This window comes from Cricetulus griseus, assembly GCF_003668045.3.
Source record: "Cricetulus griseus strain 17A/GY chromosome 1 unlocalized genomic scaffold, alternate assembly CriGri-PICRH-1.0 chr1_0, whole genome shotgun sequence".
Classification (NCBI taxonomy): Eukaryota; Metazoa; Chordata; class Mammalia; order Rodentia; family Cricetidae; genus Cricetulus; species Cricetulus griseus.
In genome coordinates this window covers 150,585,269-150,606,382 of record NW_023276806.1, presented here as the reverse complement: position 1 = coordinate 150,606,382, position 21,114 = coordinate 150,585,269, and the positions used below count along the sequence as shown (strand labels likewise).

Sequence of the window (21,114 nt, the reverse complement as noted above, 5' to 3'; positions counted from 1 at the left end):
CTACAACCCAACCACCCTAGAGAATCTTAAGTTTAGTTTACATAATCTGCTTATTCTTGCATCTTTACAAACAAAGTTATAGCTAGAGTTTAATGTGTGAGTCTACCTGGTATCACAGGCAGTTTTGATGCCATGATATAGTAAGAGTTTGGGACCATTCTTTATGGCTACATGAGTACTATTTAGTGTATATTATAGCATGTAGGTGGCCACTTCCCTGCCATGGGGTATTCCTGATGTTTTTAATTTTTCTCTTATTAGAAGCACCACACCTTCTGTGTTCTTACTTTCTGCTACTTCCTTAGAATTAATAGATCAGAAAGTATGAGAGTTTTGTGGCTCCTGACATATATTGTAAAACCGCTTCAGAGGATCATTGTACTAATAGGATCCCTGCCAATCTGAAGATTCTAGTTGTACTGTAGATTTTAAAAATTTTATGTTTGTTTAGTGTGTATGCACATGAGCACATACATGCTCATATATACATGTATACACACATATACATGCCATAGCATACATGTGGAGGCCAGAGGACAACTTGTAAAAGTTGGTTCTTTCCTTCCACTGAGCAGGTCCTGAGGATGGAACCCAAAGGTCACCGGGCTGACGGCAAGAGCATTACCCACTCACTGAGCCATCTTGCTGCCATTTTACTACAGTTTTGACAGCACCAAATGTTATCATTTTCATAGTATCTGCTAATCTTAGAGAGCTCAACAGAGCACCTCACCACTGTACCCATTTGCATGGGAGCTATCTCCTGGGGCTAAACACAAGAGAGGCCCTGCTTTTCCTGAGAAATTAGTATGCCCTGATAGATGATGGGACTCCTGTATCACTACTGTTACCTTGTTTACTTGGATAGTTAGGAAACTCAGAACCTAAATCATAACCCTCTTTCAGCCAGCATGAACTCTTGGTTTAATGTTTATTTCTCTTGTCATTCCTCTGTCTGTCCTGGTCAGTGTTCATACTTAACCATTTTTAATATCTGCTTTGGATCCTTGTGCTCTAGCTGGCCACATGATGAGCCTCTGGAGGGTCTGGCCACAGATGGATACAAATGTGGGGCAGAAAGGCCATTAAACCTTAATATAGGCTTAGACTACACAACAGGGCAAGGGGCTCCAAGAGCAGTTCACGGACACAAGCTCAGATACTGTATTTTACATAGGATATAACAATACCATGGGACACCTTATATAGTTCAAAGAATGACTGAGTCATTTTTAGTTATCATCGTTTCTTATGTATGTTTATGTGCATGTGTGGGGAAGACAGAGATCCATGTCGAGTGTCTTCTCCATCACTCTCCACCTTATCTTTTGAGATAGGGTCTTTCACTCAGATCTAGGGTTCTGCAAATAGGCTAGGTTGGATGGTCAAAATTCCCCCCCAAATCCTTCTATCTCCATGTCCCTAACACTGGGATTATAAGCACTTAAGTGCCACCATGCACAACATTTTACATGGGTATTGTGGATGTGAACTCAGGTCCTCATATGCATAGCAAGCACTTTACCACACCCTCCAGCCCATAAAAGAATGTTCATAAAGTCTCATTTCCCTCTCCAAGTGGTTTTGTGATATTCTTGCACTGAGGATCATGTGAGCTGCCTCTTCTCTCCCTCACCTTGAGATGAGGCAAGGCTGCCTGTCTATTCTCCACACTGAGTGTGTGGCAAAGTGGGCAATCTTCACGCTACCACTCTAAGATCTCAGGTCCTCACTCTCTGTTCACTTCTTTCCCACTGAACTGATGTTAGTTGAGTTGATGCCACCTCCAGTTGTCCCTCTGATTAAGAGCAGACTACCTCCAGAGCGAGTGCCAGGATAGGCTCCAAAGCTACACAGAGAAACCCTGTCTCGAAAAACAAAACAAAACAAAACAAAACAAAACAAAACAAAAGAGCAGACTACGTGACTCCCTGAGTCCTCAGACATCACAGAAGGGAACCAAGGTACATAAAGATTGAGTATGTCAAGTCCAAACAGCTAACAGGTCATGCCTGTGTATTGCACGGATGAGCTACGTCAGTGAGAGCACTGGCATAGATGAGAATGAATGCCAATGTGATGAAAGAAGTCTCCTCTCTAGAAAGCCCTTGGGGTTGCACCCCACCAGCGGGGAAGCAGGCTCAGCATCTGTTCAGGCAGGACAGTGTGCAGCCTCATCTCTCTGACCATGTGCATCTGCTCAGGACTTAGGCAGAAGGGAGCAATGCCTGAGGGTTCTGAGTAAACGTAAAGAGAAAGGCTTCTGAGGAAGGAAGGAATGAGCCATCAGTCAAGAGGTTCTGAAGCACCCTATCAAGTGCTCATTAAGCACTGAACTATAACATCTGGTTAACACCCCCACCCCAATTTCACAAGGCTTCTTTAAGGTAGAGGTTCTTATCATTTTTATTTTAAAGACTTTGCTTTTATTTTTAATTGTGCATATGCACGTGCATCTGTGTGTGGTTATGTGCACATGAGTGCAGGTGCCTGCAGAGGCCAGAAGGGGGCGTTGGATTCCTAAGAGCTGGAGTTGCAGGTAGTTGTCAGCTGCCAGACATGGGTGCTGGGAACCAAACTTGGGTCCTTCTGCAAGAGCAGTACAAATTTTTAACTGTTTAGCCATCTTCCTGGCTCCCATTTCTATTTTGTAAATAGGGAAAGCACGCCATTTGGATGTGAATGGACCTATCTTACAAATGGCTGAGTCATGATGTAATTCAGGTCCTCTAATACCCAAACTTCTACTACACAAACTCTCCATTATGTCACTTCTCCAAAAACATCATCAGTGAACACCAAGAATGTGTGCCTACCTTGTCCAATGACCTTCTCACCAGACTCCTTTCAGGAGTGTGGTTGTCCTAGGCCACAGTTGTTAAGATCCTCTACAGAGAGGCAAAGGAAACCCTTTGGGCAGGAACGAGAGCCTAAACTTTTCAGTTCACAGCAAGACCAAGTTTTCCTGTGTTCCAAGCCCTAAGCAAGGTCTTTGCTCTCACATACCCTGACCCGATAACACTCAATGAGGACATGCCCTGATGCTCTCAGGTGAGACCAAGTAAGAAAGCATGAATTAGAATCAGGTGATTGCAAGAGGCTGCCTGTGCTACTGGACACTGTTTGGTCCCAGGAGGTCTCTGAGCAGAGGGAGCTTGCTCAGAAGCCCAAATGTCATCTTCAGAGATAAAAGCCTGTGGAATGTGGGTGACCTTGGCATTCTTGTAGGGGATGTGGGAAGGACAGGGGCCAGCTTGTAGGGATGAAGGCCTAGTTACAGGGCTGAAGGTGGGCTTGGTTCCAGGTGCAAGAGAAACTGGTGTATTTTAGATCAGGCTGGGCTCTCCTATGCTGTGAATACAAGAGAATAAAGCACCTGTAACCCAGTGATATTCCCTCAGGATCTGAGCCTCACAACCATCAAAGCACTGTCCACCTGCACCCACTCAACACCAGGAGTCTTCTCTAGGGTATCCAAAGACTCCTAGCAAGTCAGTGCATCAGGGTCTGTCTCCTTCCCTGTCCCCCCACCCCCCTCTTTTCCTGATGGGTAACTGGTTCTTGTGTTGTCTTACAGACAGGGTCTGTTTCCTTTCCTGTACCACCAAACACAGGTACACACACGCGCGCGCGCGCGCACACACACACACACACACACACACACACACCTTTTCCTGATGGGTAACTGGCTCTTGCATTGTCTTACAGATCATAAGGCAGCAGTTCCCTCAGCTAACCACCAGAAGACTCGGGACCCGAGGACAGTCAAAGTAAGCATCAGACAGCCATGCTGCTCACAGCACTCGCCTTGGGCCTTGAGGCCAGACCTTAGACTGCTCCCCCAAAGTTTGATCTACAGGCATTGGGGGGATCTGAACCTAAGGGAGGACATGAAGGAACTTTATGACAGCTAGGCTCTCTCTCAGGACCATTCAGAGAGAGAGGCTGACCATCCAAAAGCCTGGGACATTTGGCGCAATTGCTTGTCACCTTCTGACCCTGGACACCCTGTCCTCAAGTGCTCTTTATAAAGCAATCCATTCATATTTTCAAGGAGTCTTGTGACTTCTTATACTATCTACAGGTTGCTTGGATGGTTTAGTTGAGTAACCTCTGCTCTGATAGTATACAGTTACAAACCATCTCTAACAACACGAGGGAGAGACAGAAGGTTCCTGCCCCTGCCTTAGTGCTTTTCAACCAGCCTGCCAGCATTTGCTTCACTTTTGTTGTCTGAGGCAGGTTCATACTCTGTAAACTGAAGTTTACCCATGGTCCTCTTGCCTGGGCCTCTCACATACTGAGTTTATAAGTCTCATCATGCCTGGCTTGCCAGAAACATTGTTATGTAAGACAGACATGCAAAGATGACTTCAGGTCAAGTAGAGAATAAGAAGGGTGGGGATGAAAAGGTCTTCTGGAGACACTGACCTTTAAGATCAGAGGAAGTGTCAGCCATGAGGACACCTGTTTCCCAGGTGTGTACCAGAAAGAGGGCCCAGCCTGTCCTACTCCATCAAAAACACACCACATTTACCTGTAATGATGTTTTGGATGCTTTAAGGGGTCAGGAAGTGTTCCTTGGAAGAGGGAGGTGGCCACAGAAGTTTGGGCAGCCCCAGTTCAACAGCTCCTTTACTGGAGACTTCTAAGAACCTTTATTATGCTAATGTGCATGGTAGCTCCACTAGAGGGCGCCTTCCTCTTAGGCAGCATTCTAGACCTTTGACCACCCTGAGCGAGGCAGCACAAGCAGCTCTCAAATGTCAAAACCTCTCTAAGAAGAAAAACTTGAAATCACCATATAGGACTTAAAAGTCTTATCTTGTGTGTGTGGGGGGGCGTAAAAGCACACCCCACAGGTGACCCTGAGAAACAGTCACCCCATGACTCTTACTGGCCTCTGAGCTGTACACCCTAGGTTTTCTTTTGTTTGAATTTGGTTTGGTTTTTATGATGAGATAAGGTTTTAGATAGCCCAGGTTGGCTTCAAACTGGATGTATAGCCCAAGGAGGCCTTGAACTCCTTATCTCCCTACCACTGTGAGCCCAGGCCTGTGCCACCGCCCTGGATTTGGGCAGGACGTTCTCATCATCCAATGAAAAGATCATCAAACTTGGGAAAACCCTTTCTGGTAAAGTCTGAAAATGAGAGTAGGTGTGTGTGTGTGTGTGTGTGTGTGTGTGTGTGAGAGAGAGAGAGAGAGAGAGAGAGAGAGAGAGAGAGGAGAAGCTCTTAGGAGAAATTCCAAAGGACCATCCAGAAAAAGTTTGAATAATTAAAGGACATCTTAAGATAATTTCTTAATGATTTATTTCCCAGGTGACTACATTGAAGGGCAAACTTCCTAACTTCAATCATAAAGAAAAATCTTGGTATTTCATTTTAAAATAAGGTTGTAACTTCAGTGAGGATAGAATGCAAAAATCAGATTCTTTTTAAATTGTTTGTTGGTGATCACAAAGTCGATAATTCAAAATCTTGGTTGAGCCAGATTTGAGCCACATGGTAGCTCTGCCTGTCATCCCAGGACTTTGGAGTCTGAGGCAGGAGGCAGGAGTTTGAGGCCACAGGATTTAAAAGCCAGCTGCCTGAGTTACACAGCAAGACATTTTCAAGGTAGGGGTGGGAGAGCTGACTAAAAAGGATGCTGAATGGATGGAAATGTTTGGAAACTTTTGTCTGGCCTGTGGTCTTTGGGAAACCACTGGCTCCAACACATCCTCTGTGATTCTAAGAGAGTGGGAATAGTAGAGTTGATGAATGTGAAACCAGAAAGGGTAGAAACAGAACATGTGTGTTTCCTACCCTGAATGCCCTTGGGGCATCATTCTGAGACATCCTGTGTTTCTTCTGTCCAATTCTTCCTTACCCTACATGTTAGCAGGCTGGACAGCATCCATTTTTTTTGAAGTTCTGCACACTCAGAATCACATTCTACCATTTCCAAAAGGGTCCTTCCATGTTGTTCACATCCTCAGCCAATCCAAAGGCAGCAAGATGCTTCAAGCTACATATGAGTCTCCTGCTGCAGTGTGGCCTTCCCAAATCCCCCAGCAAAGCCGCTTTGATAGACCAAACATAGGCTTTCTAGTGAGGAGTGTCCAGAACCAAACTAGCAAAACCAAGAGAGAGCAGACCAGAACAGCGGCTTTAATGTGACTCCGAAACATGCATGGATTAATCAAGAAGTAAGCTGTGCTATCCTATAATAATGTAAATAATCCATAATGTTGTGTTAAGATATGACTGTCTTGACTTTGAGCAGTTATGAGGGACATTTTAAAGCTAAAGCAGTGTGCTACAACTGTCTTCCTTTAGAAGGTACCTCTGGAGCCACTGGAACAGCCCCTCCCCCACAGAGTGCCCACAGATGGAAAGGCAGTTATGTGACAGTTGGGAAGTAGAAGGCCCAGACGGTAGATATTAGCTCAACACAAAGAACTTTCTGGTAACTACATCGGCTGAAAATGAACTGGGCTGCCTTCGGAGGGCCTGAGTTCTTCATCCCAGGAGGCATGCAGATGGAGGCGAGCTGCCCACTGGGCAGAAATTTCACAGAATGGTACCAGCAGGAAGGGGGCTGTGAAAGGGAAGGTTACATGCACCCATCTCTCCCTCCTGGTGAACACCTTTCCCAAGACTCAGACTGCTCCCCTGGACCCCTCACCATGTTTCTGTGGGGAGAGAAAGGTAGCTGATGCATTGGCCAGTGTTTCTAAAAACCAGGCTCATGATTACCATAGCATTGCCACTGCACTGTAAAACTCCACCCTAGACCCACTAAATCGGAATCTTGGGGGTCAGGATGCTGCTGTGTGCTCTGTGGGTGATTCTTAGTGTTAATAAAGCATGGGAATCACTGACTGACTCAGAGGTGCAAAGCCCATTAGAGGTTCAAATCCTGCCTCTGCTGCCTACTCACTTGGGTGGTCTTGGCTGCATCACTTAAATTCTCTAGACCTTGTTTGTAAAATGTGAAGTGTGTTATTTCTAGCCTTTTGGGGATTTTGTGAAATCAGATAATGAGTGTCAAGTCCTTCTTGCCATGGACTTCAAGTTGGTGAACCTCACAGTTGCCTGTGCTGTTCATTTCCCAGCTGGTCCATGGTCCTGTTCTCAGATGTTCTAAATCCGTGGGTTCTTTGAAGGGGTCTAGGAACCTGCATGTTTATTAAACTCTAACATACTTTTGATACACCTCCTGTTCACTGTTAGTACTGCACAGTGGCCATGTAGGCAAACAGACCGGCCCACAACCTGTTCTTGCCTGAAATTGCTCTACACGCTTGAGCAAACTGCTTGCCTTTTCCACTGTCATCTTTAGTATGATCGCAGCAATCCTCATTTCAGGTTATTTTCAAATTAATATGAATAAAAAGCACTTTGTAAAGTGTTCAGAACCTGAGTCCTCAGTAGATTGTTAAAGTATAAAAACAAAGCCCTGCCATCTCCACCACCACCAAATGCAGCTTCCTTCCATCCCTTTTTAGTTGTAACTGAAAACATGTCTGCAATTATGCCAATTGTGAGTTAAGAAAAAGTTCCAGTCTTTGGCACTTGAGGTCAAGTGAGGCACTGAATGTATCTTAACTTTACAGCTTTTGCTGGGTATGGGGGCATATGCCTTTAATCCTAGCACTTGGGAGGCAGAGTGTCTGAGGTGGGTGTCTGAGAGTTCAAGGCCCGCCTGGTCTGAATAGCAAAGGTCCAGGCCAGTCAGGGTTACACAGTCAAACGTATTCTCAAAATTAATAATAATAAAATAAAAAATTAAAACTCATGGGTTTTTGAGAGTAGCCTTCACTGAAGAAGACAGTCATGGCCAAGTGAATTTTTTTGGTGTTATATGAACACATTTTGCTGTCTGGATCCTCACAGAGGGGACACTCAAGTGTTAGGTACCCTTGGGAAGGTGTTTGGTAGACATTAGAGAGATCAGGTATAAATGGAAAATTTCTCATCCCTTTTTTGCTTTGCAAAGTATTTGACTTAACATTTTCTGTAGGAGGCAATTTTAGTTATTTTTACCTGCCTGATTGATGGCTGGCAACATGGAACTGTGGCTTAATTGTAGATTTCAGGGATATCAAACCTTATAGAAGAGTTAACTCTTTCAGCCCTGGGTTGGATGTGTCCAGCCAGCCTTGGTTTTGGACAACATTCTCCAACCCAGGAAACCCCCCATCTAATAATGATCCATGTGTACTCTTATCTGTCTTTTTCTTGGTGTCCCAGGTACCATTACTATGGGATAGCAGTAAAGGAAAGCTCCCAGTATTACGATGTGATGTATTCAAAGAAAGGAGCTGCCTGGGTGAGCGAGACGGGCAAGAGAGAAGTGACCAAACAGACAGTGGCGTATTCTCCCCGGTCTAAGCTTGGGACATTGCTGCCAGACTTTCCAAATGTCAAAGACCTAAATCTGCCTGCCAGTCTTCCTGAGGAAAAGGTAACCTCATCGGAAGTGATTTATGAGGATGGTCCCTCCCTCCCTCTGTCCCTTCCTCTGTCCCTCCCTCTCTCCCTCCCTCCCATAAATTTCAGAGAATTCCCAAATGCCTGTGGTGATTTTTGCAGAAGCACTTATACAAGTGGTGCATTGGAGTCTGTTTTTTTCAGTGTCTTAGCCACAAGGAGAATTTAGTCCCCTCAGCCCTGTGGTACCATGTGCTAAGCACTCTGCAGTGCCTTGGACACCTGAGTGTGAAGAGCCTGTTATTTGATCTTCCTGGAGCCCAGAGTCTCAGAGTGGAAGATGGGGGCAGAGTAAAGCTAGTGCTTTTGTACTGCAGGGTGTCATGCGAGCACAGATCCAGGAGCCAAGGTCATAGAACATCACTTAAGGGCTATCATTTCCCTTCAAGTCTTTTAGGATACATGGTTATTAGCTGAAGTCCACCCCACCCATGAATAAATGGTGTTAATACTGAAATTCTCAAGTCAGCCACACTGTGTATTAATGTCTTCCTTTGTCATTGATCCTTCATTCACCCCACAGGTATCTACCTTTATTATGATGTACAGAACGCACTGTCAGAGAATACTGGACACTGTCATAAGAGCCAACTTTGATGAGGTAGGTCAGCAGCATTATGCTGTGAATACTCTGTTAAAATATTATACTTCACACCTGCTCCTACTTAAGAGCTCCCACCAGGTGCAGGTCCTGGTGTCTAGAAGCCCTTGGCAGCCATTGGCCACTTAGCCTTCACAATGATACTACCAGTCAGGCACTGCTGGTATCCCTATCTTACTGGAGTCATTGTGCATATCAGGTGGCAGTGGCTGTTCCTTGATTTGACTAGAGAATGACACATTAGGAAGGCCATCTTGCTAGCATATCGGCACAGCTACACATATGGATTCTGAGAAGCTAAATAATATTTTGACTTCAACCTTTATCTGAGATCAAACACGTTACTGCTTTGGGGGTAATTGCCCTCCTCCTCCCTCAAGGCCTGGTCTCTATGTCTCCCAAATTTCTTCAGGAAGGCCATCTTAGAGAGAAACCCACTTTATTTCTGTTTTAGACTATTGCATTCAAGAAAAGAACACAAATGGAAAAGCAAAAAAGAATTAAGTTACCTGTTTAACCAGAGAGTTACTAAAATCCTCTTGCCCACTAAGCCGCCTACCTCACCTGCAAGAGGCCTCCATGTTTAAAGATGGTGGGTTTTTTTTTGGGGGGGGGTCAGAAACAGTACCTCTGCCGGCACCTGGGGATTGGATATGGATGTTCAATTAGAGGGAGAAGAACTGGGCTCTAGATGAACTACAAAACCCTGGCGCTACTGGTGGAAAATATCACAGAGATTCCTTGTGTATGTGTTTTGTCAGGCAACATATCTATCATGTCTTTCCCCTGTTGCCTGACTCTATAGACACAGCAGTAGAATAGATGGCGGTGTGTTTGTAAAGACAGACCATTCTTCCTTCTCTCAGCTTTTGTGCCTACATCTCTAAAATGTCCTTTAAATTCTCCCAAATTTCTGGAGTGGACATTTCAGTGTATTTTTTTAAGTTTTAAAAACTTGCTGAAATCAGTAAATAATGAGTTACAAACAGTTAAGATGACACTTGCTGCTACAACAAATAAGCCCCAAATCTTAACCTTCTGGCAGCTTTCCCTTAGTCATGTCACAGACTTGGTGGCCAGGGATGACATAGGGACCCAGGCTGCTTCTAGCTTGTGGTCTAGAGTCTCAGAATCCTGTTGTTCAGCCAGAAGTCATGCACTGTTCTTAACCTTGTCATCTTAACCTTGACACGTCACCATTGTGTGATTGACAAGAGAGGGCTCTGTCTTAGTGCAACAGGCTTGAGGAGTATGTGTGAACCCCCATGGCTACTATGACAATCTCCTTTTCACTTGCAACTTTATTTAATTCAAAAGGCATTCCCATTTCATTTCCCTTCCTTTCATCTATTTCCAACACTTAGTGGTTATCAAAGTTTGCCATGCATTGTTTACTCATTTTAGAGAGGTATGTAATACACAGCCTTATGGGGAGAAGGAAAGGCTTGCAAACCAGAGAGTATAATGGAAAACATGCAATCAAGTATCAGTTTCTCAGCCAAGAAATAAAAAGCACCCCTACCAGTATGATTCACAAGATTAGTAGAAGAAGGGGATGCACAGTTTATAAACTGTAAACGGTATTACAGATGCTTGCTATTATTAGGTATCCAGTCATCCAGAGAACAAAGAGACTTGTCCAAGGTCACACACAGCTGGGTAAGACCACAGCTATGACTAATCCTTTTGTTACCTGATACCTTTAGTCTGAAGTCCTTGCTACTCTCCTGGCAGCCTTTAAGGTACCTAAGCCAGACATGGTTCAGTCTACCTAGCCACAACAGAAGGAAGCAGGGATCCACCTGGCCGAAACAGAAGGAAGAGCAGGAAGACTTTTCTTCTCAGGAAAGTCTTCAATAAATGGATTGTTTGCCCCAAGCATTACAATATCCAATCCACAGGAAGGGACCTTGTCCATCCTGTTCACTGCTCAGACTCTTGGTACATACTGGTGGGGTGTGTTTGGATTGGTAGGTGGGGGATGGTTGGACAGATGGGAGCAACTCAGTAGAACATTGTCAAGCTGTCACATGGAGGGGACTCCTCTCTCAACAGCATATCACAATGAGCTAGGGAGTCCCAAAGTCCCATGCTTGAGTCCCCAAACCATCATTTACTAGCCTGTGACTTTAACCAAAAGCATTTTCTGCTTCTGAGCCTTGCTGTTTATTGTTGCCAAAAAAAAATTGGCAATTGTAATGATCTCATAGCAAAATTGGGATATATACTAAACAGTATATATGTGTCTGGCTTTGTACTAGAACATAACAGATGATAGACATTTTGGTAACTATTGGTTTACTAAGCAATAGTTTCCAATGCCAAGCCAATTCAACGCTCAACTTCACATCATTAGATGTCTTTCTACGTGTTGCCAGTGTGTTTGCTATAAACTAAAAATGGACATGGAAAAGAGATTTAAAAAATAATGTTGCTTAGGTGTTCTTTTAAAAATCAGGGGACTGGCCAGGCAGTGGTAGTGCACACCTTTAATCCTAGCACTTGGGAGGAAGGGAATACAGAGTGGGTTTCAGTATAGACAGAACTGTTTCACAGAGAAACCCTGTCTCACCCTCCCCCAATTAGAGGAATGGAGAGTTGGCTTAGTGTTTAAGAGCTCTTGTTGTTGTTGCAAAGGACCTGAGTTTGATTCCCAGCACCCACATGGGGGTTCACCACATCCTTGGGCACCAGGAAAGCATGAGGTACACAGACATACATGCAGGCAAAACACTTATACACATAAAATAATAAAAAAACAAATTGAATAAAAATTCTAAAAATCTGGTGCTTCCCTGGAAGAAGGGATGGAGGTCCGGGAGACTGGATGGGTAGCTCAGAGAGCTGGGAGTCAGTGATCACATCCAAACGCTTGTCTGATCCTTACACTGAAATTGCTCCAAAGGACTGAGGAGAACTTCCCAGAATGCCTCCTTTTGCCTAATAATAAGTTTCCATTTATCCAATGCTACACAATGCCAGACACTTTACACAAGGCATCTTATTTCATCCTACCAATAGCTAGAAGTCATTCTATCCATCTTAAGGGGCTGCTGGCTCTCACACACTTAGTCCTGAGCATCAGATTTGATTGATCTGATTTTACATAGCTAAACCAGAGCTCCTAATTTCCTGTCCTATGTCTGTCTCCCCAAGTTTAACATTGCTGGGACCCTCTGCCCAACCACTCAAACCACAAACCTCAGCTCTTCCCTTTCCCTCCAGTCCAGAGCAAGGTCAGAGCAGCTGTCTGTCCTAAGTAGAAATGCTGTCCATGTTCCATTTCACAGCTGGCCTCCAGATCTCAACACTTAAATTCCCCTCCTTCTCTCTTCTCTTCCTATCCTTTGTCAGGGGAGTGGGAACCATTGGGCATCCAATGTCATAAAAAGAGAAGGAAGAGAGGTTAACAGTTGGTAGCACACTTGATACAGTGGCTGCCAGGAACTTGGGGACTGATAAGGTTCCTTATGTGACTTGAGCAGGCTTCTATCAATCAGATGCCCACTAAAGTCTCTCAATGGACTTGTTTTATCCTACACAGCAGCTGACATTTTCCATATTTTTCACCAGAAGCTGGTAGCTCTGTAAGTGGGAGTGAAGATCCTGGGCTCAATTATCATTAACAGTGTTACAACAGAGAACTCTGTAATGCTCCAGGCACAAGGCGGAAGGGGCACTCACCAAAAATAAAAATGAAAATAAAAATACTAGTTCCAAAGCACTAAGGCCAGACTGTGCTTGCCACATTGGATCAGTACTAGCTCTTGGGAATCAGCAACCTGGAATACAATGCATGTGGAGTTCCAGCGTGCCTATCTTGAGGAGTGGGGAGAACGATGCATAGCCCAGGACTCAATTTAGCCCTATAGAGACCCACATTTGGATGCTCATAGCTTCCTCATGGGTTTCTCAGTTTAGGGGTGTCTTTGTGTATATGAGGCTACCTTTTTCTGTTTCCCTTCCCTTGTCTCATTCCTCTACCTTCTTCCTCAAACCACACCCTAAAAGTTGTGGGTGGGGTGTCACCAAGACACTCTCTGCTTGGAGCAGCCCCTCAGCTACTTGCTTATCCACAAGAAGCCTGGAATTGTTGCTTTCACCATGCTAACAAGAATTCCATTATGTGCATCCTGCAGAGTGCTGCTTCGTGTCCTGGGGAACAAAGAAAAAGCCAATCATGTGTTTCATGTGCCCTTCTATCTTCCTGCCTATGTGTCACCACCTATCATCCCATAAAGACACCAGGCACTTTGAGAACATGGGAGCTTGGGCGATGAGAAGTTCCTTGCCCTCTGTCCAGGGTTTTGGCACACATATTTGAAGCAGGAGAATTTTGTAGGTGGCCAACACTTCTTGTGCTCTCAACCTATAGCTACCACATCTTCCCCCTTCCTTCCCAGAACACCCAGGAGTCAGCAGGGGCTCAAAGAACAGCGGGTGCTAGTGTTCTGATCTTTTTGAAGTGTCCGGTCCTCCCTCCCTAACCAGCTCTCAGACTTCAGCTTACAGAGTTCATCTTACAGTGAGGGAGCCCAACACCAGGCTGCAGGACAGACAGGCATCCAGCAGTCGGCATGCACAAGTGTGGGCAGGGGGCAGAAGTCCCTCACAGCGTCCCAAACAGGGGCAGCTCCCAGACTCAGGAGCTGCAGCCTGTGCTGTGGAAGTGGCATCACAAGGCTCTGTCTGAATGCTACTCTTCTTGTTGGTCAATGCAGGTTCAAAGTTTCCTTCTGCACTTTTGGCAAGGAATGCCACCCCACATGCTGCCCGTGCTCGGTTCCTCCACAGTGGTGAACATTGTGGGCGTGTGTGACTCCATCCTCTACAAGGCCATCTCTGGGGTGCTGATGCCCACTGTGCTGCAGGCATTGCCCGACAGGTGAGTTTGCTCAGTCTCTAAGCACCTCTCATTGGGAGGAGCCAGGCACTGGCTCTTATGGGTGCTTGTTTGTTTTTAACTAGTATGGTAAACAGGGCCTTGTAAAGATCATTAATAATGGACTTTTAAAAATTCAAGGTAGTAATTTTGAATGTAAATAAAATGTTTCTACTTTGAAAATGGTTCAAACTTCCAAATGGTGTGCAGTGGGAATCACTACAGCGGCTTCCATGGAGGTCACCATGTGTGGTTCACATGTGCACTGGAACAGTGTCTCTGTACTATTTTCTGCCTTGCTTTCACACAAAACCATGTCACCCTTATGCTGAGCGGCTTCTCTGCATTCTCCACCATGCTCTTTAACTTCCTCACTGGGAAGCAGGGCAGACAGTGGAGGCAGGGGAACTTTCTCTGGCCTCTTCTATGTGGGGTTGCCTCTGGCCAGCTGTGTCCTCCCAGGCTGTTTTTTTTTGGGGGGGGGGCTAAGAGCAGGCAGCATCTTACCCCAGTTTGCAGTGGTCTCCCTATGGATTTTTCTCTGCTTGTCCACCCCTTTCTCAGTGGTCCCTTGTAAACAAGCCCTCTCACTTCCAGTGACAGTTGGGTGTTGGTGCTGTCTCAGGGGACATTCTACAAGCTCATGGTTTTCTGTAACCCTGTGGGCTTCTTCCATATTGAACTTTATTGATTCTCTTGGGATTTCAAGTCCTGTCCAACTACAAGGACAGGGAAGGGTGTCGGGTGACATGGTGGAGCATATTAGTTTCCTGTGGATTCTGTAATAAATTCTCACATAATGGGCAGCTTATAATGAGAACAATTTATTCTCCCCTTTGGTTTCTTCTTTGGCCATGCCTTCCTGAATGTCCCTTATAAAAAAAAAGCTGGTGTGAGAAGTCAAAGGGCTGGCAGACTGTCTTTTCAGAGGCTCTGTGGAATGTCTGCCCAGGCCTGGCTGTTGGTTCTTGGTGGCTTTCAGCAGTCCCTGGTGTCCCTTGGCTTGCAGCTGCATCACTACAATGTCTGCCCCCATCTACTCATTGTCTTCTGCCCTGTATCTTTGTCTTCCTTTGTCTCTCACTGGGACACCTGCACCTAGAGTTAGGCCCACTTGACTACTTCAGGCTGACCTCACCTGGAGAGTCATAATCGTGTCTGCAATGACCCTTATTCCCAAGAAGGTCATTACCAGTTGTGAGTGAGCATATATTCTGCCACTATCATCCTACTATATGGGATATATGTACAGGATAAATTCCTAAATGGTAACTGGTTTATTTAGTTGCTCAGCTAGTCAGTCAGTTATGGACCAGGTCTCATACTCACTGTGTAGCCAAGAATGACCCTGATCCCCTTGCTTCCACCTGCAGAGTGCTGGGATTACAAAAGTATGCAACCACGCCCAGTTTTATACGATGATAGGGGCCAACCCCACGGCCTCATGCATGCTAGGCATTCTGTTCTAAGGCTGTTTTAACCGTGTTCCGTATGCACTATTTTAATACTATAATTTCATACCTATTTTATGACTTCCCTTTGCAGTCCCACCACCATAAGAATTTAAGAAGGGCATTTAAAACTTTTGGAGTGTTGGGAGCTATTGCTATTTGTATTATTTCGTGGCTAGAGATTGTTGCCTAAAACATTTCTTCTCAGGAGCCCACTAAGATTGCTTCTGTTGTCTGTTGTCTGACATAGGGACACATTGGGAGGAGTATATTACACTTATATTACACTTATATTACTGATATCAATAAGTGTAATATACTCCTCACAATTTTGAAATACATTAATAGATCTGAATTGCTATTTTATTGTGAATTACATATCCCAATTTATAAATGTTAGTGGTTTTTAAAGCTTTTTTTTTTTATAATGTCTTTCTCTGATTTTGGTGTCAGGGTAATACTGTTCTCAAAAAGTGAGGTGGAACACATTTCCACTCTTCTTTTATTCTAAATTTCATCCAAAAGTTTGAAGTTATGAGCTTAAAGTTGTCCATATTTCTTTACTTCATCTTAGTATCTGTGGGATCTGTGGTGATGTCGCCTCTCTCATTCTCTATGTGAGTAACTGGGATTTTCTTTCATTTTTCTTGGTCAGTGTGCCTGGAGATTTATCAGTGTTTAATATATAGATATTCTTCTTTTAAAGCAGTTGTTGCTTTCTCTGGCTTGTCAATTTTCAATTTTATTGATTTTTTTTTAAAAAATTGATTTGGGGCTTCTTATCCTTTCTCTTTTTAGTCTTTGTATGAAAACATGTCACCGATTAAAACCTATCTATTTAGTCAGGTATCCATGCCTATAATACAAGCACTTGGGAAACTGAGGTTCACCATGAGTTTGAGGCCATTCTGGGCTACACAGGCAGTTAGTTCTAGGCTAGCCTGGGCTACAGAATGAGACTCAGTTGTAAAAGGAACAAATAAAAAATTCAAGTAAATTCACTTTCATGTAAAATCATTTAATGTTTTAATTTTTTCTAATCACTGTTTAATTTTACTTCACAGATTTTGATATGCTATATTTTCATTTTGATTTAAAAGTATTTTTACTTTTTTCTATCACTGTCTCTTTAATCTATAGATTATTTTAAGAATGAATTGCTTGATTTTTCAAGTAGTGAGAGTTACTATTCTGTTATTAACTTCTATTTTCATTTCCCTGTAGTCAGATTGTACACATTGCAATATATCAGGTCTTTTATGTTTATTTAAACCTGTCTAATAGTCCATAACATGGAGCATGTCGAAGAGTGCCCTGTGTGCACGGGAAACGCTGTCTTCAGCTGTCATCGATGAGGTGTTCTACAAGTGTCTGTTAGGTCAGAATGATTGACAGCAGTGCTCATGTTCTCCTTGTCCTTAATGACTTTGTATCCTTTTGTTCTATCGACTTCTATCTCCAGCTTTAATTGTGGATTTTTCAGTTTCTATCCATTTTTGCTTCATCTGAAACTCATTTTTGAGGATTTGTAGTTAAATATATTTAAATTGGGATGTTCTGCCTCCCTGGGGAACTGATTCCTTTTTTATCACACATGTGTATTATCATATTTGTGTTATTCACAACAGATATTGTTCCTAGTAATACTTCTGTTCATCAGTTTACTTTGGCAGTTACATGGGTACTAGAGCATTTTCAAGATCTCTGCCTTTCTACCTCATTACTCTGTCAATCTGTTCATACATTTGTCTTATGTCTTATATTTAGCACAGAGTAAGATCTTGGGCAATTGTTTATCTAATCTGGCAATTTCCCCCATCTAGACTTTACATTTAATGCAATTACATGGTTAGTTCAATTTTCCATCTGCCAGTTGTTCTAGCTTAACTGGTTCTGTCTGAAATGAATTTCTTTATGTATTCCTACAACTAGATTGTTATTTATATATCTTTTAAAAATTTAATATTTGTTTTGATAAATACCTGATTTATATGTAGTATAAGAATCTTAGCTGGGTGTGCTGGCACATGCCCTATTCCCAGCATTTGGGAGGCAGAGGCAAGTGGATCTCTGTGAGTTCAAGGCCACCCTGGTCTACATAGTGAGCTCCAGGACAGCCAGGGATACATAATAGAGAAATCCTGTTTCAAAAAGCAAAAGACGAAAAAATAGCCCTATGACAGTAATGTTCAATGTATCCTCTCTCTCTCTCTCTCTCTCTCTCTCTCTCTCTCTCTGTCTGTCTCTCTCTCTCTGTCTCTCTCTCTCTCTCTCTGGTGCTGTTGTCATTTGTTTTTATATATGCTAAAATTTGCAAACTATTATATTGTTTTTCCTTAGACATTTATCTTTCAGTGAAATTGAAGATATGGAAACCAGTCTTTCATTTCTACCCCATTCTCATTATTCCTAATTTTGAAGGGGTAAATTATAGCTATCTGCCTAATGTATTCCTACCTGTGGCACTTCTTTATATTTCATGTATTGTAGGTCTGGTGGCAATGACTTCATTCATGGGTTTTTGTTTTGTTTTGGTTTGCTTGTTTGTTTCTTTGGTGTGTGTGTGTGTGTGTGTGTGTGTGTGTGTGTGTGCGTTCTCCTTCACATCTGAGGAGTGTTCTCACTGGGTCCAATGCTGGATTGACAAGTTATATGTGTTGTATGTGCACTGTGTACATGTAGGTCACTGTATGCTTACTAGTGGTGGTTTGAGTGAGAATGTCCTCCATAGGATCATGTATTTGAACACTTGGTCCCAGTTGGTGGTGCTGTTTGGGGAATTCAGGAGGTATGGCATTGTTGGAGGAAATATGGCACAGGAGGTGGCCTAGGAGACTTTAGTGATTCTTGTGACTTCCAGCTTGCTTCCTCTGCTTTGTGCTTATGGTGAAGGATGTGTACTCTCAGGGTCCTGTCCCAGCTGTTATGCCTGCTGCTTCCTGCAGCATTTCTCTACCATGACAACTTTTAGCCCTCTGAAATGTGTTCCTTTTTCTCTAAGTTGTCTTGGTCATGGTGCTTTATCAGAACAACAGAAAAGTAACCAATATAGAGGTCAACACCAGGTGTCTTCTTCAGTCACTCACTACCTTATTTTGAGGGATGGTGTCTCTCACCATCCCCCAACACTAGAGTCCACTGTTATGGCTAGACTGGTCTACTAGCAAGCCCCAGAAATCCTCATATCATTGCCTCCCAAGCACCAGGGTCATAGATGTATACCACTTGGCTTTTCCATGGCTGCTGGGATCCAAACTCAGGCCCCATGCTTTGTATAGCAGACACTTTAGCCACTTAACCACCCTCAGCCCATAAATTCACCAGGGGTTTGAGTGTTCTATTTTCTTTTCAATATTTTGAAAATTCATGCACTTTCCTTTGGCTTATATATTTGTGCTTTATAGGTCTTTTGTCCTCTATGGAAATACCCCACCCACTTGACCACCTCAACCTTCTCTCTATCTTTGGTTTTCAGTTGTTTGACAATGATCTATTATAATTCTGTTTTGGATCCTACCTAAGTTTTTGGAGCTTCTTGGATCTGTGCTTAACTGAATTTCATTACGTTGGTGGAAACTCCTAGATATTATCTTCTCTACTTCCATCTTTTTCTCCTTCTGGCATTTCAACAGTGAGTATGTTAGCCCATCTGACATTGTCCCACAACTATTAAAGGACGTCTTTCTTATTTTATTCATTTTTATCTTTGAGTTTAGATTGGTTAATTTTGATTAAAATATCTTCAGGTTCATGGATTCTTAACTGACTGCCAATGTTAGCACACCTTGGTTTTGTTTTTATATTTAACCATTTGATTCTCTAAAAAAATTTTACATGTAGTTTATTATTATTATTATTATTATTACTATTATTATTATTGTTTGTTGTTATGTGTACATGTGTGTACTACATAGGTGTGGAGGAGAGGACAACTTTGTGGAGTGGGTTCTCTCTTTCCAATTTTTACATGTGTTCTGGAGACTAAACTTAGGTCACAAGGCCTTTGTAGCAAATACCTTTACCTGCTGAGCCATCTCTCCAACCCCCACTACTACCATTATAAAGTAATTTTTCTATCCTGCTGAAGTTTCTCATCTGTTCATGCATAAAAGTCATCTTTTTCATTAGATCTGTACCAGTATTAATTATATTATAGTTATTTTAGTGTCTGTTTATAAACCCCAGTTATACTGGATATACTGACTGCTTTTTCTCTTTAGACTTTTTTATCTTATATTTTATGTGTATGTATGTGTGATAGTTTGAATGTGTTTGGCTGCCATAAGCTCATAGGAAGTGGCACTATTAGGAGGTGTGGGTATGGCACTATTGGAGTGGGTATAGCCTTGTTGGATGAAATGTGTCAGTGTGGAGGCTGGCTTTGAGGTTTCCTATGCTCAGGATACTGTCCAGTGAGTCAGTTGCCAATAAGTCAAAATGTAGGACTATCAAAAAAAAAAAAAAAGATGTAGCACTCTGATCTCCAGCACCACTTCTGCTGCACACCACAATGCTCCCAGCCATGATGATAATGGACTGAACCTCTGAAACTAAGCTGCCACCTCAATTAATTGTTTTCTTTATAAGAGTTGCTGTGGTCAATGTGTCTCTTCATGGCATTAAACCCTAACTGACAGTATATGTCTGTATGCAAGCCAGAGGTCTGTTTCTGTCCTGGCTGGTCCCATGGCCCTTGAGATCCAAATAAGCACACAGATGCTATATTAATTATTGAACTGTTGGCCAAAGACTAGGGATTCTTATTGTCTAGCTCTGTCTTATTAACCCATTTCTATCAATATATGTATTTCCACGAGGCTGTGGCTTATCTTACCAGAGAAGGGTCCGAACCTTCTTACTCCTTCCTCCACTACATGGTGACATGGTGACTCCTAAGCATATCAGCAGAGAAGAGAGTTATTTCCTGTTTGTCCCTGCTTATATCCTGATTTTGCCCAGCTATGTTACTTCCTGTCTGGCCAATCAGCCAATCAATGTTTTATTCATTAACCAACAAGAGAAACATATACACAGAAGAACACTCCCCATCAGAGGTCAATATTGGCTGTCTTCCTCAATCACTTTCCACCCTATTGCTTGAGAGAAGATCTCCCAACTGAACACAGAACCTGCCAATTCAGCTAGACTGGCTGGCCAGCAAGCCCCAGTGACACTCCTGTCTTCACATTCCCAGTGCCAGTATTACAAGTGTGTGCCACTGCACACGGCTTTAATATGGACTCTGGGGATCCAAACTGAGGTCTTCATGTTGAACAGCAAGCTCTTTACTCATTGAGTCATCTATCTGCCAGCTTAATCATTTTTGATTGACTGTCAAGCAGTGTTTAGAACAATAGACACTGAGGTAATTAGGATTTATGCCTAGAAATGGACATTTGCCTCTTCTCCTAAGCTGTCAATGTGAGTTGAGTCTGTGTCTTCAGGAGGTCCCTGGGCTTGGGCTTTGTGGTTGCTATGATTACCACCAACGTTAACTCTAGATTCAAATTCTTCTGGAATATTTTGTGCTTAGTTTAGACATTTGCTTGTTGGATTTTCTTTTGTCTCCCAACCTTTCTGCCTCAGACTTGGGCCTTCCTTGTGTGACTTCTACAGTTGCTTGAGACTTAGTTTGTTAATCCTTGACTTCTTGTCTGTGACAGAGGTGGCAGCCAGAGCTTAAGAACTGGAATGACTTATC

At 43.2% G+C, this 21,114-nt stretch overlaps 1 protein-coding gene across 1 annotated transcript in view; it reads left to right on the top strand.

The window, feature by feature from the left end:
- Nucleotides 1–6,471: 6,471 nt before the first annotated feature.
- Nucleotides 6,472–21,114, top strand: part of Rfx4 (regulatory factor X4) — a 69,708-nt gene continuing 55,065 nt past the window's right edge. The window contains exons 1-4 of the mRNA XM_035451063.1: nt 6,472–6,566; nt 8,240–8,453; nt 9,003–9,080; nt 13,802–13,965. Coding sequence (XP_035306954.1) covers nt 6,472–6,566; nt 8,240–8,453; nt 9,003–9,080; nt 13,802–13,965 — 551 coding nt within the window. The remainder of the gene's footprint in view (nt 6,567–8,239; nt 8,454–9,002; nt 9,081–13,801; nt 13,966–21,114) is intronic.